The sequence below is a fragment of the Phyllobates terribilis genome, unplaced genomic scaffold (assembly GCF_046119375.1).
Source record: "Phyllobates terribilis strain yellow unplaced genomic scaffold, ASM4611937v1 Scaffold_12__6_contigs__length_324123572, whole genome shotgun sequence".
Taxonomy (NCBI): Eukaryota; Metazoa; Chordata; class Amphibia; order Anura; family Dendrobatidae; genus Phyllobates; species Phyllobates terribilis.
The window spans coordinates 8,301,876-8,329,470 of record NW_027362772.1 but is presented as its reverse complement, the minus strand read 5'-3'; the positions used below and the strand labels follow the sequence as shown (position 1 = coordinate 8,329,470).

General features: G+C 45.7%; 2 protein-coding genes across 2 annotated transcripts in view; one reads left to right on the top strand and one right to left on the bottom strand.

Annotated features, from left to right (window-relative positions):
- LOC141171888 (gastrula zinc finger protein XlCGF66.1-like) overlaps positions 1–27,595 on the bottom strand; it is a 469,561-nt gene that overhangs the window by 48,318 nt on the left and 393,648 nt on the right. The window lies entirely within an intron of this gene.
- LOC141171869 (uncharacterized) lies at positions 107–27,585 on the top strand. The gene is made up of 7 exons (XM_073655500.1): positions 107–192; positions 22,497–22,646; positions 22,776–22,955; positions 23,039–23,162; positions 23,246–23,343; positions 23,532–23,622; positions 25,678–27,585. Exons 2-7 carry the CDS (start codon positions 22,569–22,571, stop codon positions 26,901–26,903), a joined length of 1,797 nt encoding a protein of 598 aa, XP_073511601.1. The 5' UTR covers positions 107–192; positions 22,497–22,568; the 3' UTR covers positions 26,904–27,585.

The window sequence follows — 27,595 nt, the reverse complement described above, 5'->3', positions numbered from 1 at the left end:
GACACACTATCTAATCTATCTCTATAGCCAATAGACAACTTCATCCAGCACCATGACAACCAGCACAGCAGAGTCCTGCATCCACTGAGGCCCCTGATCATGTGACCCCTGACTCCTCCCCTCCTGTGACCTCATCAAAGGTCCTGTGCGCACACAACAGCCATATATGTGGTGGCGGCTCTGCAGGTGGAGGTATGTGGAGACCCCCATTACTGGGCGCAGGGGGCATTAACCCCTTTAGCACCGAGGCTCTTTTGGGGTCTTGTGTTGCCGCTTTATAAGAATCATAAGGTTTCTGTTCTGTTTCCTGTAATAGATACATACGACCCAACTATGGAGACAGGAAGGGAGGAAACATATTGTTCTCAGAGTACAGGACCCCCACAGTGTAATGCCCCCATTATGCCCCTTATGTAGTATGTATGATGCCCCCACACAGTGTAATGCCTCCATTATGCCCCTTATGCAGGATGTATGATGCCCCCACACAGTGTAATTCCCCCATTATACCCCTTATGCAGGATGTATGATGCCCCCACACAGTGTAATGCCCCCATTATGACCCTTATGTAGGATGTATGATGCCCTCACACAGTGTAATGCCCCCTTTATGCCCCTTATGCAGTATGTATGATGCCCCCATACAATGTAATGCCCCCATTATGCCCCTGTAATCAGGTAACCGGATGCAACGCACAGACAAACACCAGGCTGAAGTAACCAATATAATTATTTATGTCCCTGATATGGGGGACTTGTAATAATTGTAGCAACATAATGCAGAACAGGGAGATTACAAGGTGAAATCTACAATATGAGATACTGTATACAATGAATTCTCCGGCTCACTCTAACTGTAATTGCAGCCTATGTTACTTTATCTACTGACAAGGGTGATGATCCGGACACATATAGGCCATTATGATCTCCGGCGTGGAACACGTAACTACAGGCATGCTCAGTCTAGGGTACGAGTGGTGCAGCGTTAATCCGTTTACCGGCGTTTCAGTGTGAAGCGCGTCACTTCAGGACATGCACACTAGAGGATGGATATTGTCGGACCTCTAGCGCTTGAGAAGTAGCGCAGGCGCAGTACATTTTTGTAGACAGACTTCATTCTATATATCCTATGACAATTCACCTTTAGGAATGGGAATGGGTCTCCTAGTCTGGGGAGGGGTTTGGATGAAGTGAGATATTTATACATGGACACCTGGCTATTAGGCACACTATGCTGAACATCATGGATTATCATCCCTGTTTCAAGCCTGCTGATGAAGCTGTTGGGGATACGCATTGAGGCAGATTATTGAACCATTCTCTGATGAGTACCAAACCCTTTCTTTTATATATACCTTGAGACATATCTGGTTCTATTTAATGTATCCGTGCACTTTTTAATATATATATCAGAATTAACTAGGGTTTCTGAGGGACACTCACCGGTGAGTGGCGGCACCATTGGCATTCCTTGGGGTGCCAACATCCGTGACTAGGCAGTATCAGCTTTGTTTAGGTACAGGATTGGATACAGTAGTGACTGTATCAATTTTTCAGCAGCATTATTGTTTAGATCTGTTTATATACTTCTATGACAAGCCATTCAGCTTGTAATTTTGCTAGTTTTAAGTGTCACCATTTCCGGTGACTACCTCTTGAAGCTGTGCAAAGCAGTCATCAAAGCAAAAGGTGGCTACTCTGAAGAACCTAGAATATAAGACATATTTTCAGTTGTTTCATTCTTTTTTGTTAAGTATATAATTCCACATGTGTTAATTCATAGTTTTGATGCCTTCAGTGTGAATGTACAATTTTCAGTCACGAAAATACAGAAAAATCTTTAAATGAGAAGGTGTGTCCAAACTTTTGGTCTGTACTGTATATATCATTCATTTCCTAAGATCCACAAAAACATATTTCCACCACCACTCAGACCAATATTAGCGGGCATAGGTTCTATGGGAGAGAGACTGGGTGCATGGATAGATTTCTATCTACAACCACTAATGCAAGACTAAAACTGGAAGAGAAAAGGTTTCAGCACCAGCATAGGAAGGGGTTCTTTACGGTAAGAGCAGTGAGAATATGGAATTCACTGAGTGAGGAGACGGTAATGTCGGATTCACTACACCAGTTCAAGCGGGGACTGGATGCTTTTCTAGATACCAGGCAGATTTCAGCGTATACTTAAAAATAAAATAAAATAGTAGGTTGATACAGGGATTTATTCTGACTGCTGGTTTCAGAGTCGGGAGGGAATTTTTCCTCAGGTGAAGATTGGCCAAATCATTTGGGGTTTTTGCCCTCCTCTGGATCAACTTTAGCAATTACAGAACTAACAGGTCGAACTTGATGGACGCAAGTCTTTATTCGGCTTTACTAACTATAAGACATCCCCAGCTACATTAGGGACTCTAAATTTTTGGCTACTGTATATGAAGACTTTTCTATAGCAAGAAAATTATCTCTCGCTATCATGCGATGTTATAGCTCTATATCCATCCATACCACACAGTGTAGCATTAACTAGCCTGAGCTATCACTTGGATACCAATGCTACGTATACAGTAGGAATTAAAGATTTCATTATCATGTCAGTTAAATTTCTTCTGGATCATAATTATTTCTGCTTTGACAATCAGTTTTTTTTTTTACAAAGGAGGGGAGTAAGTATGGGTAGCAAATTTTCACCGTCATTGGCTAATGTAATAATATCCAAATGGGAGGAGCAACACATTTACAATGAGAGCAATATTTACAGCCCCAAAATCATATGGTACAGTCGATTTATCGACGACCTCCTCCTTGTGTGGGGAGGCACACAGGAGGAGGCATTGAAATTTGCAGAAAATCTCAACAATGTTTTCAATTTGAGATTCACACTTTAGTTTGATCCTAGAGAAATACATTTTTTGGAACTTAAATTGAACGGTGATAAATATCTCAATACAGTAAAAATAATACCCTATAGAAAAGAGACTGCCAGTAATAGTATTCTGCAGGCCAATTCTTGCCACCCCCTGCATATCAAGCGCAATATTCCATATGGGAAATTAATTAGGGCGAAACAAAATTGTACGGATAATACTGCCTTTGATATGGAGGCCAGAGAAGTTTGTGACAGATTGGCAAAAAGAGGTTATCCTGATTGGAATCTTAAAAAAGCATACAAAATGGTATTGAGCCTAGAGCGTAAGGATCTTCTCAAAAATAAGGGACGAAAAAAAATATTTGGGATGTGAAACTTCCAGTGTGACATTCTCTACAACTTATAGTCCACCGTAAAACAAAGTGGTGTCCATTATAGAGAAAAAAACTAATGCTACACCAGGATATGGGGCTTAATAAAATTCTTACCAAGGATATTTGGTTTGTGGCTAATAAAGCACCCACGGTGGGTACCATCCTGTCCCCCTGTCTTTTCCTGAAAAGTGAAAAGCACACTCTGAATCTACTACCTGGTTAAACCTTAGTGTTTTTTTCAAATGCGGAGCGAACCGCTGTAAAACCAGGGCTGTGGAGTCGGTAAGCCAAACCTCCGACTCCTCAATTTCCATGTCTCCGACTCCCTCATACCCGGCTCATGTTTAAGTGATAAATTTACTGTAGCACAGATTAATCTCAGCTAAAAGTCTAGAACCTTTGATCAGGAATAGGACAGATATTTATAGCACATTTCATTTCTTTCCCAAAGTCTTATGAAAAAAATTTCCCACAAACTGCATTGAACTACTGCATTGAACTACTACTACGGTCCATTTTATACCGACTCCGACTCCACCAAAATGGGCTCCGACTCCACGACTCCGACTCCACAGCCCTGTGTAAAATGCAGTGAAAAGGATTTTTATCTCACTGCATAATAATCGTATGTACAAAATACATGACTTTATTAATTGCAGCACACCCTTGGTTATATACCTTGTTGAATGTATTACATGTAACATCCAATACATTGGTTGTACTACCGTCCCTTTAAAACTTCGGATTAGAAGACATACCTGATGCGGTTAATCCTTTGGCCACAAATATTTCAGCAGTGTCGAAACTTCCAAATGTTCCATAAAGGGGAAGATTCAGCACTGAAATTTCAAGGCATAGAAAAAGTATATAGACCTATCCAAGGAGGGAGACCATAGACGCAAACTGCTAAATAGGGATCATATTGCATTTTTATGTTAGAAACCCGAGTACCCTTTAGATAGGATCTAATACTACAATATTAAAGACAGTTTTGTTTACAGCTTGGACATGGTATATCTCTAGTATTTATATTTATTCTATATTTGTATCACAAATATTTTTATTTTTTCTACATATCAATGATATTAATTTTAGAGGATAATAATATATGTGTGTCACTAACGTTTTTATTTAACTTTTGTCTATGCCAATCATACTGACCTCCGAGACTAGTGAGCACATGATAACTTTTCTTTAATTACAACCTACCTTTATATGCTCACTAGTAGTGTTGAGCGAACATGCTCGACACTGCTCCGTACTCGCCCGAGCATCACGCTACTCGGGATGTTCGGCGAGCACCGAGCACTTCCGGGTTACTCGGGCGGGAGCTCGGGTCTCTGCCCTGCATGTTTGGCGCTCTTTACAGAGCCAATGAACATGCAGGGACTGCCAGCCAGTCACTGTAATGCCGCAGCCATGTTGGTTGTGGGCATTACATTGATTGGCTGGCCGCACAGCGCCACCTCGAGTATTTAAAACCGGGTGCCGCCATCTTGGACACGAACGGCTGGGATCAGACAGAGTAGGGACAGCGCTGCTGATTTAGGGAGAGATATATACTGCGAAATAGTTAGTGTAGGGTCTGTAAAGGCTGCCAGATCAAACAAACAGTCCTTCTCAGGACTAATATCCATCCCAGATATCAGGCAGGCAGGCAGGCTGTATAGGAGACGCAGTGGTTATACCAGCAAACGCTGTATTACAGTCCTGTGTGCTCCTGTTGCTGAAATTGCTGGACTTAACTCCAGGTCTCGGGGGCCAGGAAAAATCCATTTTTTTTCATCTAAGTCCTCTTTTTTTTTTCCTCCTTCACACTGTACAAATACCCGTCTTATTAACCTTTTGGTGTCCTCCCCCCCAAAAAAAAATAAAATAAAAAAAGTGTGTCTCTGATTTTTCAGGCACAAATATATCTGTTGAAAATAGTCTGGTGTTGGCCAGAGAAACAGAAGTGTGGTTTTGCAGTTGCACGGTTCAAACCTCTGCATTATCCACTTTTGGGCCATTTGTATCTAAAAAAGAAACAGTTTGAGTGTGTCGCTCACTGTTCAACCGCAAATATATATATTTAAAAAAGTCTGGTATACACCAGTAAATTATAACTGTGGTTTTGCTGTTCCACGGTAAAAAATCTCTATTATCCTGCTTTTGGCATTTTTTGCCGTAAAAAAAAACTAATAGTGTCTCCCTGATTTTTCAGACACAAATATATCTGTTGAAAATAGTCTGGTGTAGGCCAGAGAAACAGAAGTGTGGTTTTGCAGTTCCACGGTTCAAACCTCTGTATTATCCACTTTTGGGCCATTTGTATCTAAAAAAAAACAGTTTGAGTGTGTCGCTCACTGTTCAACCGCAAATATATATATTTAAAAAAGTCTGGTATACACCAGTAAATTATAACTGTGGTTTTGCTGTTCCACGGTAAAAAAATCTCTATTATCTTGCTCTTGGCATTTTATGCCGTAAAAAAAAAACTAATAGTGTCTCCCTGATTTTTCAGATTGTTTAAAAGAGTCGGGTGTAGGCTAGAGAAATAGAACTGTGGTTTTCCTCTTCCACGGTTCTAATCTACTTTTTATTACCCTTTTTCCATTGATAGTGCGAGTGTAAGCTATTTTACTTCCTTTACAATGGGCAAGGCACGTGGCAAGGGACGTGGAACTGGACGTTCTGGTGATGGTGCGTGCAGAGGATGGGGCTGTGGCCAAGGTGAAAATGTGCCACAACCAACAGCCACATCTTCTCGCTCCCACTTCTTGACCGAATTACTAGGGAAGCACAGAACAACACCAGTATTGCGAACTGATCAGTGTGAACAGGTTATTAATTGGATAGCAGATAATATTTCCAGTTACCTGGGCACCACCACCTCCGGTCTGTCTTCCACATGGTCAACTCTTAGTAGCCGTGAGTCTCAACCGCATACTCCTCCTCACCCTGATGCTCCTTCCTCCCACCATGCCGAGTGTCATTAGACAGCAACTGATCCCACACTTGGACACTCTGAAGAGCTGTTCACTGGTCCATTTCCAGATTTGTGCCCCTCGCCTGCTCCGCTTGAAGTGGTGGAAGAGGAGATCCCATGTAGTGATGCCCAAATAGTTACATAGTTACATAGTTACATAGTTTGTAAGGCCGAAAAAAGACAAGCGTCCATCCAGTTCAGCCTATTTCTTGTGCACTGCAGCTATTCCGCAGCATTGATCCAGGGAAAGGCAACAAAAAAACATGCGGCATAGGCCAATTTACATCATTGAGGAAAAATTCACTTTCCGACACCAATCTGGCAGTCAGATAAAATCCCTGGATTAATTAACTAAGCATAAGATGTAATTTTATTGTTCTCAAGAAAGGCGTCCAGGCCTCTCTTGAACTCTTTAAGTGAGTTGGACATCACCACTTCCTCTCCCAGAGAGTTCCAGAGTCTCACGGCTCTGACCGTAAAGAATCCCCTTCTATGATGGTGCAGGAACCTCCTTTCCTCCAGACGCATAGTGTGCCCCCTCGTCTTTGTCACCATCCTTGGTATAAACAGGTCATGGGAGAGATCTCTGTACTGCCCCCTGATGTATTTATACATGTTTATGAGGTCTCCCCTAAGCCTTCTCTTTTCCAATGTAAATAGGCCTAATTTTGACAACCTCTCTGGGTATTCTAGTCCCTCCATTCCCTTTATTACCTTAGTCGCCCTCCTTTGTACCCTCTCTAGCTCCAATATGTCTTTCCTGAGCACAGGAGCCCAGAACTGTGCACAATATTCTAAGTGCGGCCTTACCAGCTCTTTATACAGAGGAAGAACAATGTTCTCATCATATGCCCCTATTCCTCTTCTGATGCATGCCATGACTCTATTTGCCTTCGCAGCTGCTGCCTGACACTGGGCACTCCAATTTAATTTGCTATTAACCAAGACGCCCAGGTCCTTCTCCATGTCAGATTTCCCCAACGGTTTCCCATTTAATATGTATGGGTGACTGCTGTTTTTCTTTCCCATGTGCATGACCTTACATTTATCGGCATTGAACCCCATTTGCCATTTTTTGGCCCAACTCCCCAATTTATCTAAATCCTCCTGTAGCTGTGCCCTATCCTCATCTGTATTAACTACTTTACAAAGTTTAGTATCATCTACAAATATTGCTATTTTACTATGCAACCCTTCCACTAGATCATTAATAAATATATTAAATAATATAGGGCCCAAGACAGACCCTTGAGGCACCCCGCTAGTAACCCTGACACACCCTGAGCTTACTCCATTGATAACCACCCTCTGCTTTCTATCACTCAGCCAGCTATTTACCCACTTGCACACATTATCCCCCAGACCAAGCATTCTCATTTTATATACCAACCTTTTGTGTGGCACGGTATCAAACGCTTTGGAGAAGTCAAGGTATACAACATCCACTGACTCTCCCCGGTCCAGCTGTGAGCTCACCTCCTCGTAGAAGGCCATCAGGTTTGTTTGGCAGGAGCGATCCCTCATGAATCCATGTTGATATGGAGTTAGACAGTTATTATCATTAAGATATTCTACAATAGCATCTCTAAGAAATCCTTCAAACAATTTACCCACAACAGACGTTAAGCTTACTGGTCTATAGTTCCCAGGGTCACTTTTAGACCCCTTTTTGAATATTGGTACCACATTTGCTTGGCGCCAGTCTAGTGGGACAGTCCCTGTCCATAAAGAGTGCTTGAATATAAGATACAGCGGTCTGTCTATCACATTACTTAATTCTTTTAGTACCCGGGGGTGTATGCCATCTGGGCCTGGTGACTTGTCTATTTTGATATTATTTAGGCGTTTCTGAACTTCCTCCTGGGTTAGGTGGGTGATATTTAGCGGAGGGTTTACTTTATCACTCTGCATTTCCTCCGATAAATTGTTTTCTTTTGTGAAAACAGTGGAGAAGAAGCTATTGAGTAGGTTTGCTTTACCCTCATCGCCCTCTATGATTTTACCCAGGTTATTTTTCAATGGGCCAACTCCATCAGTTTTAATCCTTTTACTGTTTATATAGTTAAAGAACAGTTTGGGATTCGTTTTACTTTCCTTGGCAATTAGTCTCTCTGTCTCCTCTTTTGCTATTCTTATTTGTTTCTTACAGATTTTGCTTTTTTCCCTATAAGATATTAGCGCTTCCTCGCTGCCTTCTTGTTTAAGTTTACCGAAAGCCCTTTTTTTGTTTTTCATTGCCCTCTTGACTTCCTTATTTAGCCACATTGGCTTCCTCCTATTCCTAGCCCTTTTATTCCCATAAGGTATGTACCTTCTACAGTGACTATGTAGGACTGTTTTGAAAATTTCCCATTTTCTATCCGTGCTCCTATTACTAAAGATACTATCCCAGTCTATAAGGTGAAGGGCATCTCTTAGCTGATCAAACTTTGCCCTCCTGAAGTTCAGTGTTTTTGTGACTCCCTTGCTGGGCACCCTACTGAAGCACATGTGGAATTGTATAATGTTGTGGTCACTATTTCCCAGGTGCCCCCCGACCTGCACCTCAGTTATTCTGTCTGGCCTGTTAGTTAATATTAAGTCTAAAAGGGCCGTCCCTCTAGTTGGTTCCTGCACAAGTTGTGACAAATAATTGTCTTTGATAATTGACAGAAACCTGTTTCCTTTCTGAGATCTACAGCTTTCGGTTTCCCAGTCTATATCGGGGTAGTTGAAGTCCCCCATAATAATCACCTCGTTATTTTTTGCTACTTCGTCTATTTGTCTCATTAATAGACTTTCCGTGGCTTCTGCTATATTTGGTGGTTTATAAGAGACTCCTATGATAATTTTATTATTGTTTTTTGCCCCATGTATCTCCACCCATAAGGACTCGACCTCCTCATTTCCCTCCCATACATCCTCCCGTATTGTAGGCTTTAGACACGTCTTTACATATAGACAGACTCCACCCCCTTTCCGACTTCTTCGATCCCTTCTAAACAGACTGTAACCCTGTAAGTTAACTGCCCAGTCATAGCTTTCATCTAACCATGTCTCGGTTATTCCCACTATGTCATAGTTACCTGTAGATATTTCTGCTTCCAGTTCATCCATCTTGTTTGTCAGGCTCCTGGCATTTGCTAGCACGCAGTTTACACGATTTTGTTTTGTTCCAATCTTCTCCCTGTGGATTGTATTAGAAATTTCCTTACCGCCCTTCCAAGCATCTTGTCTTGGACCTTCTTTGTCGCGCTTCATATCTTTCATTAGTATGTTCTCTGGTTTCATGTTCGTGTCCGGCGTTTTTCTTCCCATCCCCTCTTCTTCTAGTTTAACGCCCTCCTGATGAGTGTTGCGAGTCTCCTGGCGACGTAAATATTTGAACAGCACGGCCACAGGAAGTCGACGCTGGCAATTTGTCACAAGAGGTGGACGATGACGAGACACAATTGCCAGGAAGTGAGGAGGAGGATCGTGGTGCGCAAGTGGAAAAGGAGGAGGTGGTGGATGATCTAGTAACTGACCCAACGTGTCAGGAGGACACGCAGAGCGAGGCCAGCAGCACACAGGGTGATGGAGCCAGAGTACCCCAACAGGCAGGAAGAAGCAGTGTGGTGGCCGCACACAGAAGGCAGGCAACAGTTCCCCGTAACAACAACACGATGGACGTTGCCAGTACAACCTGTAGGTCTTCCAGAGTCTGGAATTTTTTTAAAGACTCTGCTGATAACCCCAAAAAGGCCATTTGTACCACCTGGCAGGCCAGCATCAGCAGGGGTGACAAAACTACAAGCTTGACCACCACCAGCATGATCAGGCACATGGCAGCAAAGCACCTGACTATGTGGAGCGAACCCCAGGGTCCACGACCAGTGTCAGCGGGTGTCACCACTGCTTCTTCCGCTGTTGTGCGTGCAATAGAACCCCCTGTTGTGTGTGCAAGGCAATCCCCTGTCCATACTGCATGCAAAGATGCCCCCTCCTCTCAGTCTTCACTTGTTATGGCAGTTTCTCAAGAAACAGCATCAACGTCCACGTCTACGTCCCACCGCAGCGTTCTATTGTCCATATCCCAGACCTTTGAACGAAAGCGGAAATTCGCAGCTAACGCCCCACAGGCCAGAGTCCTAAATTCGCACATTTCACGACTGCTTGCGTTGGAAATGCTGCCTTTTAGGCTGGTGGAGACGGAATCCTTCCGCAACCTTATGGCGGTGGCCGTCCCTCGGTACTCGGTCCCCAGCCGACACTATATTGCCCGGTGTGCCATCCCTTCACTACACAAGCACGTGTCCCAAAACATCTGCCGTGCCCTCAACAACGCAGTTACTGGGAGAGTCCACCTGACAACGGACACGTGGACAAGTGCTTGTGGCCAGGGACGGTACATCTCCCTGACGGCACACTGGGTAAACATAGTGGAAGCCGGGACCCAGTCGGACCTTGGGACAGAACACATCCTCCCTACACCGAGGATTGCGGGCCCTATGTCAGTCAGAGTTGACCCCACAGTGTACAGCTCCTGCGCATCATCCTCCTCCTCCTCCTCATGTTCAGCCTCCATCTCAGATATCACCACATCAGTTACAAGCTGGAAGCACTGCAGTACTGCCTCCGCCAAGCGGCAACAGGCTGTGCTGAAACTCATAAGCTTAGGTGAGAAACCTCACACTGCTTGTGAGTTGTGGACAGCTGTGAAAGAGCAGGCAGATCTGTGGCTGACACCGCTGAACCTACATCCAGGCATGCTCGTGTGTGACAATGGCCGTAACCTGGTGGCGGCTCTGAGGCGAGACGAGATCACACACGTACCATGCCTGGCTCATGTGCTCAACCTCGTGGTTCAGCGGTTTCTTAAATCGTACCCCGAGTTGCCAGATCTGCTCATCAAAGTACGCCGCCTGTCAGCTCATTTTCGCAAGTCGGCTACAGCTTCCGCCGCCGTTGCTGTGTTGCAGCAGCGTTTGCAGCTTCCGTCGCACCGACTGGTGTGTGATGTCCCCACACGTTGGAACTCTACCCTCCACATGTTGCAAAGGATTTGTGAGCAGAAGAGAGCAGTTGTGGAGTACCAGCTGCAACAAGGCCGTCGATATTCAGGTCAGACTCCACACATAAGACCTCAGGAGTGGACCTGGATGTCTGACTTATGTACCATCTTGACAAACTTTGAGGAGTCCACCAAGATGGTGAGTGGCGATGACGCCATCATTAGCGTCAGCATTCCACTTGTCTGTCTTGTGCAACGCTCTCTGCAGAGAATTAAAGAGAAGGCATTGCAGCCAGAGTGTGATGGGATGGATCAAGAAGCCATATCGGTCGAACTTTCACTCTCTTATTCCTGAGGTGGAGAGGTCTATAAAAATGGGGTAGTACCAGAAGGCCCCTGCTGCAGAACTGTTAAAAAAATTCCCATCTGAACACGCTACTGGCAGAGGTCACAGTTCGTTGCCCAACCAAGGCGTACAAGCGAGAGAGAGGCAACTCCAATCCAGCAGAGGCAGGGGAACACTGTCAACGTTCTGGGACAGTTTTCTCAGACCCTCCCTTCGGACAGACTCTGAGGCGCGGGGTACTTTCACAAGGAGTGGAAAGTTTCAAAAGATGGTGAGGGAGTACCTTGCCGACCGTACCAGCGTCCCCTGTGATTCATCTGTGCCTTTTAATTATTGGGTATCCAAGCAGGACACTTGGAATGAACTCGCTCTGTATAGCTTGGAGGTCCTGGCCTGCCCTGCCGCTAGCGTGTTATCGGAGCGTGTTTTTAGTGCCTCTGGGGGAATTATAACTGATAAGTGAACTCGCCTGTCAACTGATAATGCTGACAAGCTGACCCTTATCAAAATGAACAAGGGCTGGATTGGGCCAGACTTCTCATCACCACCAAATGACAGCAGAGTAACATAAAGTCAAATCCACTGTGTTATTTCGGGAGGTGTATTCACATGCACCGCTTCATACCCACACATGGGTATACGCTTCCTCATTTCAGCTGTTTTATGTTCTTCTCCTTATCCTCAGCCTCCACCACCACTATACCACCAGGGTGACCGTGGTCTGTGTTGCCATTAGTGAAAATTCCTCCGTCTTCATTTTTGTCTTCTTTTGCTTGGAAGGCATAAGCAAAGACTGTGGGAGACCCACTCCCCAATAATGGGAATAATATTCTCGAGATGCTGTACTGTATGGCTGTAACATACGTGGCGGCGTCCTTGCATAGTGGTCCATTTTCCACTGTGCAGGAGTGCGCACTTGATCTCCTGTCCAGAATGTCTCTCTGGCTTCCCTCCATGCTGTCTGTTTGTGTCTGTCTCTGCTGCTTAAGGGCGGCGCCCGATCACTTCCTGCTTTTTGTACCTGCTGTGGGTCACACCCCTTGTGCGTCCTCAGCCTATTGCTGTCTGACACTTGGTATATAGCTCAGCAGCTCCCTTCTATCCCTGCCTGAGCATAGTGTTTTCCTTCAGTGTGTGCTTGCACTCTGAAGGTGCCAGGTCCCGTCTTTGTTTCCTTGTCTGCCTTTCCTGGAGGCTGTATTTCCAGGCCTGTCTGAACTTAGTCCTGTATGTCTCCTGCTTTGCGGTATTAGTTCCCGTGTCTGAACTAAGTCCTGTATGTCTCCTGCTTTTTGTATCAGTTTCCGTGTCTGAACTGAGTCCTGTATGTCTCCTGCTTTTTGTATCAGTTCCCGTGTCTGAACTGAGTCCTGTATTTCTCCTGCTTTGCGGTATTAGTTCCCGTGTCTGAACTAAGTCCTGTATGTCTCCTGCTTTTTGTATCAGTTCCCGTGTCTGAACTGTGTCCTGTATGTCTCCTGCTTTTTGTATCAGTTTCCGTGTCTGAACTGAGTCCTGTATGTCTCCTGCTTTTTGTATCAGTTCCTGTGTCTGAACTGAGTCCTGTATTTCTCCTGCTTTGCGGTATTAGTTCCCGTGTCTGAACTAAGTCCTGTATGTCTCCTGCTTTTTGTATCAGTTCCCGTGTCTGAACTGAGTCCTGTATGTCTCCTGCTTTTTGTATCAGTTCCCGTGTCTGAACTGAGTCCTGTATGTCTCCTGCTTTGCGGTATCAGCTCCCGTGCCTGAACTGTGTCCTGTATGTCTCCTGCTTTGCGGTATTAGTTCCCGTGTCTGAACTAAGTCCTGTATGTCTCCTGCTTTGCGGTATTAGTTCCCGTGTCTGAACTGAGTCCTTTCTGTGTTCTCTTGTCTGTCCTGTCTGAACACGCTCCTTGCCTGTTCGTTCCGCCTCTCTGGGGGCCGTATTCCCAGACCCGCTCCTGTATCCCTCTGCAGTGTCGGTCTCCTCCGTACACTCAGTTCCAGTCTGAACTTTCTCCTGTCCTTTACCTGTTTTGCCTCTATGTCCGTTCCCTTCCTTTTTCTGCAGAGTCTGTACTCGTACCTAACTCCTGCTTGTTGTCCCTGCAAGTACTGTGTGAGTATCTGGCTCTGTCTTTCCCTTCCTGTCTGTTCCGTGTGAACAGAGTCCTGTCCTGCCCTGCTTCTGCCCGCTGCTCCGGCAGTCCTGTCCTGCCCTGCTTCTGCCCGCTGCTCCGGCAGTCCTGTCCTGCCCTGCTTCTGCCCGCTGCTCCGGCAGTCCTGTCCTGCCCTGCTTCTGCCCGCTGCTCCGGCAGTCCTGTCCTGCCCTGCTTCTGCCCGCTGCTCCGGCAGTCCTGTCCTGCCCTGCCTGTACCCCTCTGCCTGTAATGTTCCTGAGTCCCAGTGTGTACTGGGCCCTATCCCGCCTGTGTTCCTACCTGCTGGTGCCTCCCTGTCTGCACTCTAGCTGTGCTTGCCTTTACCCCCCTGCCTGCATACCCGCCTGCCTGCATACCAGTCGTGCCTGCCTATACCCTCCAGTCTGTGTGCCAGCCTACCAGCCTGTTCCTGTATTCCCCTGTGTGGGTCAACAGCCGTGTCCGGGGTCTGTCCTGGAGTAGCACCTGGTCCATTTGCTCGGTTCCTCCTTGGTGCACTGGCGTCGTATGCCGTCGTGCGACCCTGGTCGGATCGGGTGAATACTTAGTCACGCCCCTCCAGGCATTCACTCTCCGGCACGGTCCAGTGGAATCACTACCAATCCCACGCACACGCCGCTTAGCCCGGGCGTGTGCATAACAGCATGCTCAGGCCATGGTTCCCGTTGAGCCCCACGGCCTTCGCCCTCTGAGAAGTTTTCCAGCGAATATATGCATTAAAATAAATAAATAATTTTTTTTTTTCTCTTAGCTGAGTTCCAGGCGAAATTACGCACCGTCCAGATGGATCTATCAGCTCTCGTTCCTGCGGATCCGCCACGTTACTATGGGGATCCAAGACAGTGTCGTGCATTTGTGGAGCAATGCATGCTACACTTTAAGGCCTACCCTCTCTACTTTCCTTCCGATTGGGCTAAAGTGGCCTTTATGATGTCTTACCTGGCGGGTGATGCCTTGGAATGGATCAACCCCCTATATGAAACACAGGATCCGATCCTCCGGGACCTAATGGCCTTCCTGGTGGCCTTTCTAATGGTCTTCGATGATCCTAACCCGGAGGCTCCTGCTGAAGCTTCACCTCCCAATATCCCGGAGCAGCCCCGATGGGTAATGTGTGTGGGTAGCGCAATAGTCCTCCAGCCCAATGAGACTACTGCCCACCCAGAATCCTCACAGGGTGACTACGCTTTCCGGAATACTTCTCTCAACCTCAAGAGGCAGTCCAGACGTGCTAGACGTAGAGGCAAGCCGTCACGCCAGGGTCTGTCCTCCCTGAGACCTCCTGACCCCAACCTTGAAGTCCCTACTGAAGCTTCATCTCCCTGTATCCCGGAGAAACCCCAATGGGTAATGTGCGTGGGTAGTGCACCAGTTCTCCTGCCCGAAGAGATTTCTGCCCATCCAGACTCCACACAGGAGAACTTCCTGCACCCGGCATCAGATGCTTCTCTCTCTTTAACCGGTGTGCATGTCCAAGGATGCTCCAAAGCTGTGGTTACCTCAGAGTCTGTGCACCTCTACTACCTGGCGGAGGATCCCCTGTTGCCTCCTGAACCCTCCGGGATACCACTCGATGACAAATGGAGAGAGACTTCTCTACACCCGGTACTCAATACTTTGTCCGCTTCGTCCTGTGAGCCTGACAATGGGTACCCCAAAGTGGTAGTTACCTCCGAGTCTCTACACCCCTCCGACCAGGCGGAGGATCTCCAGTTGTCTCCTGAACCCTTCGGGGTGCTACCTGGTAGCGAAAGGACAGAGACTCTCCTATACTCTGTACCTGATACCTCGCTCGCTTCGTCCAGTGAGTCCAACCTAGTGTACTCCGAAGCAGAAGTTACTCCCGAGTCTCTACACCCCTCCGACCAGGCGGAGGACCTCCAGTTGTGTTCAGAACCCTTCGGGGTGCCACCTGGTGGTGAATGGACAGAGACTTTCCTATACTCGGTACCCGATACCTCGCCTGCTTCCTCCAGTGAGTCCAACCTAGTGTACTCCGAAGCAGAGGTTACTCCCGAGTCTCTACACCCCTCCGACCAGGCGGAGGACCTCCAGTTGTGTTCAGAACCCTTCGGGGTGCCACCTGGTGGTGAATGGACAGAGACTTTCCTATACTCGGTACCCGATACCTCGCCTGCTTCCTCCAGTGAGTCCGACCTAGTGTACTCTGAAGCAGTTGTTTTCTCTGAGCCTCTGCACTCTTCTGACCCGGCGGAGGACCTCCAGTTGTTTCCTGAATCCTCCGGGGTACCACCAGATAACAAAGAGACAGTGACTTTTCCTCATTATGTACCTGATAACCCGTCTATTTTTTCCTGTGAGCTTGACAAGATGTACCTCGAAGCAGAGATTACCCTCAAGTCTCTGTCCCCCTCCAACCCAGTGAACGACTGGTCCTCGAATTCCCTGCGGAAGATTCTGGCAGGCCTGAAGAAGAGGGGGCGTAAGGGGGGAGGTACTGTAACATACCTGGCGGCGTCCTTGCATAGTGGTCCATTTTCCACTGTGCAGGAGCGCGCACTTGATCTCCTGTCCAGAATGTCTCTCTGGCTTCCCTCCATGCTGTCTGTTTGTGTCTGTCTCTGCTGCTTAAGGGCGGCGCCCGATCACTTCCTGCTTTTTGTACCTGCTGTGGGTCACACCCCTTGTGCGTCCTCAGCCTATTGCTGTCTGACACTTGGTATATAGCTCAGCAGCTCCCTTCTATCCCTGCCTGAGCATAGTGTTTTCCTTCAGTGTGTGCTTGCACTCTGAAGGTGCCAGGTCCCGTCTTTGTTTCCTTGTCTGCCTTTCCTGGAGGCTGTATTTCCAGGCCTGTCTGAACTTAGTCCTGTATGTCTCCTGCTTTGCGGTATTAGTTCCCGTGTCTGAACTAAGTCCTGTATGTCTCCTGCTTTTTGTATCAGTTTCCGTGTCTGAACTGAGTCCTGTATGTCTCCTGCTTTTTGTATCAGTTCCCGTGTCTGAACTGAGTCCTGTATTTCTCCTGCTTTGCGGTATTAGTTCCCGTGTCTGAACTAAGTCCTGTATGTCTCCTGCTTTTTGTATCAGTTCCCGTGTCTGAACTGTGTCCTGTATGTCTCCTGCTTTTTGTATCAGTTTCCGTGTCTGAACTGAGTCCTGTATGTCTCCTGCTTTTTGTATCAGTTCCCGTGTCTGAACTGAGTCCTGTATTTCTCCTGCTTTGCGGTATTAGTTCCCGTGTCTGAACTAAGTCCTGTATGTCTCCTGCTTTTTGTATCAGTTCCCGTGTCTGAACTGAGTCCTGTATGTCTCCTGCTTTTTGTATCAGTTCCCGTGTCTGAACTGAGTCCTGTATGTCTCCTGCTTTGCGGTATCAGCGCCCGTGTCTGAACTGTGTCCTGTATGTCTCCTGCTTTGCGGTATTAGTTCCCGTGTCTGAACTAAGTCCTGTATGTCTCCTGCTTTGCGGTATTAGTTCCCGTGTCTGAACTGAGTCCTTTCTGTGTTCTCTTGTCTGTCCTGTCTGAACACGCTCCTTGCCTGTTCGTTCCGCCTCTCTGGGGGCCGTATTCCCAGACCCGCTCCTGTATCCCTCTGCAGTGTCGGTCTCCTCCGTACACTCAGTTCCAGTCTGAACTTTCTCCTGTCCTTTACCTGTTTTGCCTCTATGTCCGTTCCCTTCCTTTTTCTGCAGAGTCTGTACTCGTACCTAACTCCTGCTTGTTGTCCCTGCAAGTACTGTGTGAGTATCTGGCTCTGTCTTTCCCTTCCTGTCTGTTCCGTGTGAACAGAGTCCTGTCCTGCCCTGCTTCTGCCCGCTGCTCCGGCAGTCCTGTCCTGCCCTGCTTCTGCCCGCTGCTCCGGCAGTCCTGTCCTGCCCTGCTTCTGCCCGCTGCTCCGGCAGTCCTGTCCTGCCCTGCTTCTGCCCGCTGCTCCGGCAGTCCTGTCCTGCCCTGCCTGTACCCCTCTGCCTGTAATGTTCCTGAGTCCCAGTGTGTACTGGGCCCTATCCCGCCTGTGTTCCTACCTGCTGGTGCCTCCCTGTCTGCACTCTAGCTGTGCTTGCCTTTACCCCCCTGCCTGCATACCCGCCTGCCTGCATACCAGTCGTGCCTGCCTATACCCTCCAGTCTGTGTGCCAGCCTACCAGCCTGTTCCTGTATTCCCCTGTGTGGGTCAACAGCCGTGTCCGGGGTCTGTCCTGGAGTAGCACCTGGTCCCTTTGCTCGGTTCCTCCTTGGTGCACTGGCGTCGTATGCCGTCGTGCGACCCTGGTCGGATCAGGTGAATACTTAGTCACGCCCCTCCAGGCATTCACTCTCCGGCACGGTCCAGTGGAATCACTACCAATCCCACGCACACGCCGCTTAGCCCGGGCGTGTGCATAACAATGGCTCTTGTAAGGGGCATTAAAACTGTCTTGTTAAGCTACTGTGACCTCCACCACTTTTCCGAGGGGCATTAAAACCGTCTTATTAAGCTACTGTGACCTCCACGTCTCTTCCAAGGGGCATTAAAACCGTCTTGTTAAGCTACTGTGACCTCCACTACTTTTCCAAGGGGCATTAAAACCGTCTTGTTAAGCTACTGGGACCTCCACGTCTCTTCTGAGGGGCATTAAAAGCGCCTTGTTAAACCACTCTGAACTCCACGGCTCTTCCAAGGGGCATTGAAATGTTGTTTTTAATTACCTCTAACCTCCACGACTCTTCGAACGGGCATTGCATTTCCTCCTAATTTTTGGCAGCTTTTGCTTGGAAGGCATACGCAAAGACTATGGGGGACCCACTCCCCAATAATGGGAATAATGTTTGTAATATGCTGTACTGCATGGCTCTTGTAAGGGGCATTGCAAGTTCCTCCGTCCTAATTTTTGGCAGCTTTTGCTTGGAAGGCTTAAGCAAAGACTATGGGAGACCCACTCCCCAATAATGGGAATAATGTTTTTAAGATGCTGTACTGTATGGCTCTTGTAAGGGGCATTAAAACCGTCTTGTTAAGCTACTGCGACCTCCACCACTTTTCCGAGGGGCATTAAAACTGTCTTGTTAAGCTACTGTGACCTCCACGTCTCTTTCGAGGGGCATTAAAACCGTCTTGTTAAGCTACTGCGACCTCCACCACTTTTCCAAGGGGCATTAAAACCATCTTGTTAAGCTACTGTGACCTCCACCACTTTTCCAAGGGGCATTAAAACCATTTTGTTAAGCTACTGTGACCTCCACGTCTCTTCCGAGGGGCATTAAAACCGTCTTGTTAGGCTACTGTGACCTCCACATCTCTTCCGAGGGGCATTAAAACCATCTTGTTAAGCTACTGTGACCTCCATGTCCCTTCAAATGGGCATTAAAAGCATCTTCTTAAGCCACTCTGAACTCCACAGCTCTTCCAAAGGGCATTGAAATGTTGTTTTTAATTACCTCTAACCTCCACGACTCTTCCAACGGGCATTGCATTTCCTCCTAATTTTAGTCAGCTTTTGCTTTTCAATGCAAAGGCGAAAACTAAGGGAGACCCACTCCCCAATAATGGGTAGAAGGTTTTTAGTATGCTGTAATCCACGTCTGTTTCAAGGGGCATTGCAGTTCCTCATAATTTTTGGAAAGCCTTCCATTCATTGCTTAGGCCAACAGTGTACAGGAGACCCAGTTGCTATAAATGGAAAAAAACAGTTTAGTTAAGGCCCTCTGACCTCCATGTCATTTCCAAGGGGCATTTGAGTGCCTCCAAATTTTTGGTAGGCATTGCACTCACTGTATGCCCTATAACTGTGTAGCCGAACCGCTCCTTTTGTTACAGAAACATATCCTACAAGACATATGTGGTTGACTGGCCTGATATTGATGTGAATGGTCCCTGTTCCTCCTGCTCTTTCTCCTTTGCCACCACCTCATCCATCATTTATCACCTGAAGCTTTGTTTTAACGGGAGTCATAGAACTGGGATAGTAGCAGGAAAACATCTAGCAATTCTCGGAGGAGGTAGGATATGCGCCAAAACGCTGACCACCTCAGGCCTAGCCGCTATTACATACATGTGCTTGCATTCCAAGAAAACAAAGCAGATGCTAACTTCTATCATCATCATCATGCTTCTCACCATGGCACTCTCAACTCCCCTGATGGAGAAGCCAGGGCCCACCGGAGGAGTCTGGTTCTCTGGTGGGCTCATCCAATGCTGCCCTATAGCAGGCCAGGCTAAGAAAAGTGTGTGGGGGGAAGTTGACAGGAGAAATAGGGGCGGCTGGGGACCGTGTGTGGACAACCGGACGAGGGGCGGCTGGGGACCGAGTATGGACACCCGGGCCCCCCCTGGTGGCTGGGGACTGAGTGTGGACATCCGGCCGCCGGGCGGCTGGAGACTGAGTATGGATACCAGGCCGCCAACGCAGCCATGACTTGGTGGCCAGATTCCGCCTCCACATGCCTAAAAGGCCTAATTTCAAGTGCAAGCATGCAGTATGGTATTGCAGCCTGGGGGTGGGTGGGTGGCAGGCTGCATACTTGCGCTTGCATTGCAAGGAATGGGAGAGGTACAATTGAACACTGCCCTGGGACAAGGACTTGAACGGGGATAGTTGCAAGTCTGCAACGACAGGTGAAGGGTGGGAGGCATCTTCGCATGTACCATGAACAGGGGTTTGGCATGCACACACTACAGCGGAATAGGCTGTCCTTCCCACTAAATGCCCTGGGGAGGGCACAGGTAATGTTTTGGTATGCGCGCTTAATCTTATGTATAAGGCACACCGGGACAAATAGGGGCGGCTGGGGACTGAGTATGGATACCTCGCTGCCGAAGCAGCCATGAGGTAGTGGCCAGCTTCGGCCTCCTCCAAACTAAAAGGCCCCATTTCAAGTGCAAGCAAGCAGTATGGTATAACAGCCTGGGGGTGGGTGGGTGGCAGGCTGCACACTTACGCTTGCATTCCAAGAAAACAAAGCAGATGCTAACTTCTATCATCATCATCATGCTGGTTCTCTGGTGGGCTCGTCCAATGCTGCCCTAAAGCAGGCAAGGGTAAGAAAAGTGTGTGGGAAGGTGACAGGAGAAATAGGGGTGGCTGGGGACCGTTTATGGACACCCGGCCGCCCCCTGGCGGCTGGGGATCGAGCATGGACACCCGGCCGCCGGGCGGCTGGGAACTGAGTATGGATACCTCGCTGCCGAAGCAGCCATGAGGTAGTGACCAGCCTCGGCCTCCTGCAAACTAAAAGGCCCCATTTCAAGTGCAAGCTAGCAGCATAGTATTTCAGCCTGCGGGTGGGTGGGTGGTTGGCTGCATATTTGCGCTTGCATTGCAAGGAATGGGGGAGGTACAATTGAACACTGCCCTGGGACAAGGACTTGCACGGGGATAGTTGCAAGTCTGCATCTTCTGATGCGGCAAGGATGACTTCTGATGGGCACACTTTTAGGCAGTGACCTGGGTGTCAGAGATGCTTCCAGGGGTCTTCCCCATGCTGTTCCCATGTCTTTTCAGCACTGTATGCATGTGTCACATAGCACATGGCCATATGAGGTTGTAAAATGTTAAAATGACATTTCCCTGTGAATGCATTTGTAACGGTTGAAAGCAATACAAAAGTGCAAAAACACATAAAAAATGCTACTTGTCAACATAGCCCAAGGTGTGGAGGAGTATTTTTTTGGGGTTATTTATTTTACCTTATACACAAGTCTTTACTCTGGAAAGGAACTTCCTTAACATATTTCACAGGAAAGCAGTTTCAGTTTCGTTTTTGAACGTTTTATTGTGAGCCCTTAAAAGTGGCTTAATACCTCTGACCATGTTGTTGATAGCAGTGACCTGGGGGTCAGAAATGCTTCCTGGGGCGATCCGCATGCTGTCCCCATGTAATTTGAGCACTGTCACTATCGTTTTGGGCACTTGTTAGGCTTTTAAAAGACTGCCGGGGGTGCTGCCGCAAAAATGCTCGGGTCTCCCATAGACTAACATTGGGCTCGTTGCTCGGGTCGAGCACCCGAGTATCACGGCGAGCTCGGCCCGAGCTTCGAGCACCCGAGCATTTTAGTGCTCGCTCAACACTACTCACTAGTCCACAGTTCAAACAGACCATGATTAAGACTGCACGTCGAAACACGCAGGTCGAGACAGCTGTGATCCTTCTGTGCACTAAGACTTATTATGGTGCTAGCAGCATATTTTAATGGCTCAATAAAAGCTATGTTTTACTCAAGTTTATAGCCTCATACGCCGGATCATTCCTGCTATTTCTGATTTTAATATCTGCTTTTTTATGGAGTTTTTCTTGTCATATAGGAAATCCTAAGGCCAGAAATAAACCCCATAAAACACTGTACATGGAGACTTTGGTATCAAATAACTCCTATCTTGGTGTTCTTCCAAACAAACATAAATGCCTCAAACTTTTGTGTGTCAATCAGACCTGAGATCTAACGTTATAGAAATTGACAGTCTGGTGAAGACGGGAAACATATAGTGATGTAGTCAGTGGCCGACTCTGGCCAAATACGTTTATAGAGCCGTAGTTGAAGATGAAGATTTCGTCCTCAACATGAAGTAGTTATTTCTCATGTCACGTGTAATGAATATCTCCTGCAGTATTGCTAATGCCGATTCCAGTGTCGGTAAATTAGATAAGAATTAAAAATAAGGAAGATGAGTCTATGAGAAAGGTATTCACCTGCAGATTCTGTGGAAGAAACTGCTTGTTGTCTGTGGCCTAAAATATATAGGTTTTATTAGTAGATGTAAAGAAGAAAACTAGATACTGTAAAACATAAATCTCCTCAAATGTTTCCCTTATTATCTCCAGTAATTGTATTATTACACAGGATATTTATGACGTTACATCAGTTCAACTTCTCATTCAGGTCTCTACAATATCGGATCCTCTCAGTGAATATCTTCTATGTAAGAGAATTTTCCTTATTTACACATCAAAGATGAATATGGACAGAGACAAAATGGCGGAGCAGATATTACACCTCACCCTAGAGATCCTCTTCTGGTTTACTGGAGAGGTGAGAGATTCTGATGACGTCACATTACATCATTCTTATCTATAGGAATAACAGATGGACAGAACTGGAGAGGTGAGGACTCTGGAAATGTCTATAGTGAGATGTATTAATGTGTCTCTCTATAACCAGGATTACATAGTAGTGAAGAAGACCTCTAGTGAGCGCTGTCAGGACTTTTTGTCTGAGGGATGGGAAAGAACCCTGAGCCCAATCACGGAGCTTTCACCTCACCCCCTGATGCATGAGGACATCAATGACCAGAAGATCCTAGATCTCACCTACAAGATGATTGAGCTGCTGACTGGAGAGGTGACACTGCTAGGAATGCTGGGACATTTTACAGTAAAGCTATGAAGGGATCGGAGGGATAACTCTATCATTGTATGTGTCAGGTTCCTATAAGGTGTCAGGACGTCACCGTCTATTTCTCCATGGAGGAGTGGGAGTATTTAAAAGGACACAAAGATCTGTACAATGACATCATGATGGAGGTTCCCCAGCCCCTCACATCACCAGGTAATAGACAGGACTGAATACACACGGCCTATAATTATCCATATTTAAAGAATGAATTCAGTCCCTGTATGTGTTTTCTCCAGATCTATCCAGTAAGAGGACAACACCAGAGAGATGTCCACGTCCTCTTTTACAACAGGACTGTAAACAAGAAGATCCCAATATTCCTCAGGATCATCAGGTAGATGGAGAGAAGGTTTCATGAGATCTCCCCTATGATGTGTATACTTCTGTGAAGGTCTTGTGTTCGTTCTTGGTTTATCCACCAGTATTATATGGTTTATACTTGTGTAATGCGAACGGTGGATTAGAGCTGATCATAGGTGTGACTTCTCCATCTGTCTGTGACTTGTACAATATTTGTTTCAGGGTGAAGATCTGACCCATATTAATACTACAGAAACATATGTGAGGGGTGATGAGCGGTGTAAAGAGGAGATCCCTACAGATAGCAGTCCAGGTGAGTAGTAACCACTAAATGCAGAGAAGTCACAGATTCTTCTCAGTCACAGGCTCATTTACCGGTCATGTAGTCAGGCCATATCACAATCGTGTGATCACCATTTTGCATCTAGACCAATACATTGTCCTCCACCAAAAACTGTTCAAATGACTTTGGGCATTGAAACCCCTTTTCTATAGAACTTACAACCTGGAAGATCCACCTACCAACTGAAATGAGAAGATCCTGACTCTTATCTGCCCAGATCTGTAAATTACCAATCCAAATGACAGCATATGTAGAAAGTGCTAACAAGTTAGAAAATCACTTGAAGATATATATTATGATGGGCCTGTGAGAGAAAGCGGAGTGTAATGATGCTGTTGGCTTCCTAGAATCCTGATATCTTATTGGATGAATCTACCTTCTCTCCCTTCTGTGCCGCTGAATGTGCTCATATGGTCCCTACAAGACCAGGTCCAGGCTTTGTAACCAAACCTTGCTTTTGCGATTGACAACTTTAAACATGCAGTGAGGGCCAAGTGTGAATTTCTGTACAATAACAACAGAGTTTCCCTTTATCCTGACTTTTCAATTTAATTTTAAACCAAATAACTTCAAATAGAATCGCGATGAAGTATACAAAAAACATTACACCTGTACCATAATATATCTCTAAACTGTGCATGACTGATGGCTGTAATATACATTTATTCATGCCTGTAGGAGATAATTTAGCATGAGTTGAGCCCTGGTTTCATGGATTCACTCCACGTCATAAATTATATTATCGATCCTAAAGAATTCAGATACAATCTATCCTGAAATGGGGAGCACTAATACTTTCTCTACTCTTCTGGTCAGGACTCATAGTAGCTCCAATGGTCCACCATAAATAAGTGCAACTCTGGTTTAGTGTTGGAGTTTTCCCCCCTAAACATACGTTCTTGTTGGGGATGTAACGTGTTTTTGTTTTTTTTTTATTCTGTCTTTTTTTTACAGGTTCATTCTCCATGGTAGTTTGATTATGGTCGGATAGGCCTGCCTCACTTATGTGAGTTTGTAACTCCCTGGTAGTCTTTAAAAAAAAAGGTCTCCATTGTCTCTTCCAAATGCCCAAGATCTAAATTTAAGACACCTCAGCTCTGCACTATTATAAAAAGTTCTCATTAAATGTATATTTCTTCTTGAAACTCATCTGATAGAAAATATTGGCCCTTACTATAGTTCAAAATGCCAGGAGCTACCAAGAAACATACTCTATTTACCCCAGAGAGGTTTCACCACTAGTTACTCTTTTTTTTTTTTTTTCATTAGATGTGTTATTATCTATAGTCAAAGTTTTGCCCATCACCCTTTAACCCCTCTACATGGATCTGTACTTGCACAAAGACCCCTAGGCTTTGGCTACAGTGTAGCCTGCTGTTTTGTGAGATGACAAGAAGTCTAGTCAGGTGGCCGGATCAGAACCAGGAGGGCAGAGAAAATACAAAATCTGAAGACACAATAGGAGTCAGTAAACAGGCTGGGATCACAAGAAGAAACTAAGAAGAAAATACACAACACGGGAGCTGCACAGAGAGAACTTAACCAGCAGAGAGCAAGGCTGTATCTGGCAGCTTCCGGCATTATGCATGAGCTTTAGTAGGGTGTAGTGCTTTACATTTGAGTTAAGTAGGAAGTATATTTGATTTTGGAAGAGCGGATTTTGCTGGATTGGTTTCTTGAAGCCATGTTGCTTTTCAAGAGCCTTTGAGCCACTAATGATGTGGAAACCTCTGTTTTTCCATTGACAGATGATGGACCTGAGTGGGAGCTTGTGTTTTTGTGAGAGGACTAGAAATTTTTATTGGCATCATTTTCGCATATTTCATATTTGGGAGGCAGAATGAACAAACAGTTGAGCACCGCTGTTTGTTCATTCACAGTTTAGACTGTGAACTGTCATTGTCTAGGTGAATAATTCAATATTTTTACATAACTTGCCATTTGTGCCAACAGTTTATGTAGAAATATTCAAAAATATAAATTTCAAGAATATTTTATTCAAATATAATATTTTTTTTTACTTAGATGACTGTACCAGGAGATCAGAGGGACAGCTGACATCTTCAATTTTCAAATCAGATGAGCTTGAGATCCCACAGGATACAATTGAAGGAAATGCCATTACTCCAGATATACCATCATCCCTTCACAGCAAAGATGTGTCATCTGATCCTTTGAAACAGGTCCTGTCTTCTGATTCATTACCGACTACTAAAAAAAATCAAAGTCACAAAATAAGCATTAAAAAACTAACTGCTCCTAAAGCTAAGAAGCCATTTTCATGTTCAGAGTATGGAAATAGTTTTCCCCTCAAAAACTTTTTTCTTAAACATCAAAGAATTCACACAGCAAAGAATAGATTTTCTTGTTCCAAGTGTATGAAATGTTTTAACAAGAAATCAGATCTTGTTAAGCACCAGAGAACTCACACAGGTGAGAAGCCTTTTTCTTGTTCAGAATGTGGGAAATGTTTTAACCAGAAATCACATCTTGTTACACATCAGAGAATTCACACAGGGGAGAAGCCTTTTTACTGTTCAGAATGTGGGAAATGTTTTAACCAGAAATTGAATCTTGTTACACATAAGAGAACTCATACAGGGGAGAAGCCTTTTTCCTGTTCAGAATGTGGGAAATGTTTTAACAAGAAATCAAATCTTCTTAGTCACCAGAGAACTCACACAGGGAAGATGCCTTTTTCCTGTTCAGAATGTGGTAAATGTTTTAACAAGAAATCAAATCTTCTTAGTCACCAGAGAACTCACACAGGGGAGAAGCCTTTTTCCTGTTCAGAATGTGGGAAATGTTTTAACCAGAAATCAGATGTTATTAGACATAAGAGAATTCACACCGGGGAGAAACCTTTTTCCTGTTCAGAATGTGGGAAATGTTTTAACCAGAAATCAGGTCTTGTTATTCATCAGAGAAGTCACACAGGGGAGCAGCCTTTTTCATGTTCAGAATGTGGGAAATGTTTTAACCAGAAATCAGGTCTTGTTATACATCAGAGAAGTCACACAGGGGAGCAGCCTTTTTCCTGTTCAGAATGTGGGAAATGTTTTAAACAGAAATCAGCTGTTGTTAGACATCAGAGAAGTCACACAGGGGAGAAGCCTTTTTCCTGTTCAGAATGTGGTAAATGTTTTAACCAGAAATCAGCTGCTGTTAGACATCAGAGAAGTCACACAGGGGAGAAGCCTTTTTTATATCCTAATTTGGAAAATGTTTTACTTGAAAAGACACACTTTTAGCAAGAAAAAATATTGCTAATAAGTGAGTGTGTCCTATAGACTGGGGGTAGCTTCATGTGACCGAGAACAATGAGACAGTGTCCTTACTGATCAGTGAGAGAACTGCTCTCTCCTCCAGCTCTGCACTTATCTAACTGATTGGTGCAGAGCAGGAGAGGAAGGTACCGGGACCTGTACAGAGGCTGCACGTCCTGACTGAGCAGCTGAAGAACCTTCCACCCGACTAGCTCAAGGACCTTTCAGATCATGTAACACTGTTTTACATATTTTTAAAAGTCGTTAGGTTCTTTTATGAACTGAACCATTTCTTAATGAGTTTGACCTCCTGAATTCAAATTGGACAATGAGTTTTCCTTTTACTGCTACATATAATTAATGATAAAAGTTTCAGTACCTTGAGACATTATTCTTTTTGTAAATATACAGATGCAGAATATTTTGTTATGACAATTTTCTGATATTTATTTAGAGAAAACTTAGCAACAATTCAAATAACTAAAACCTGTCTAAACACTATTGCAAATTATAAACAGTTACAGAAATTGCACTACAAAACTTGGTCCTCGTTCAGTGACAACTGTTTTTTGCTTGTTTCTTGTATTGCTGCATTGGATCATCTCTTAAAATTATGCAACAGTAATCTGCAAGCATTGATGGATTCCATTTTCCTTGATATATTTTCTCCATAGCTT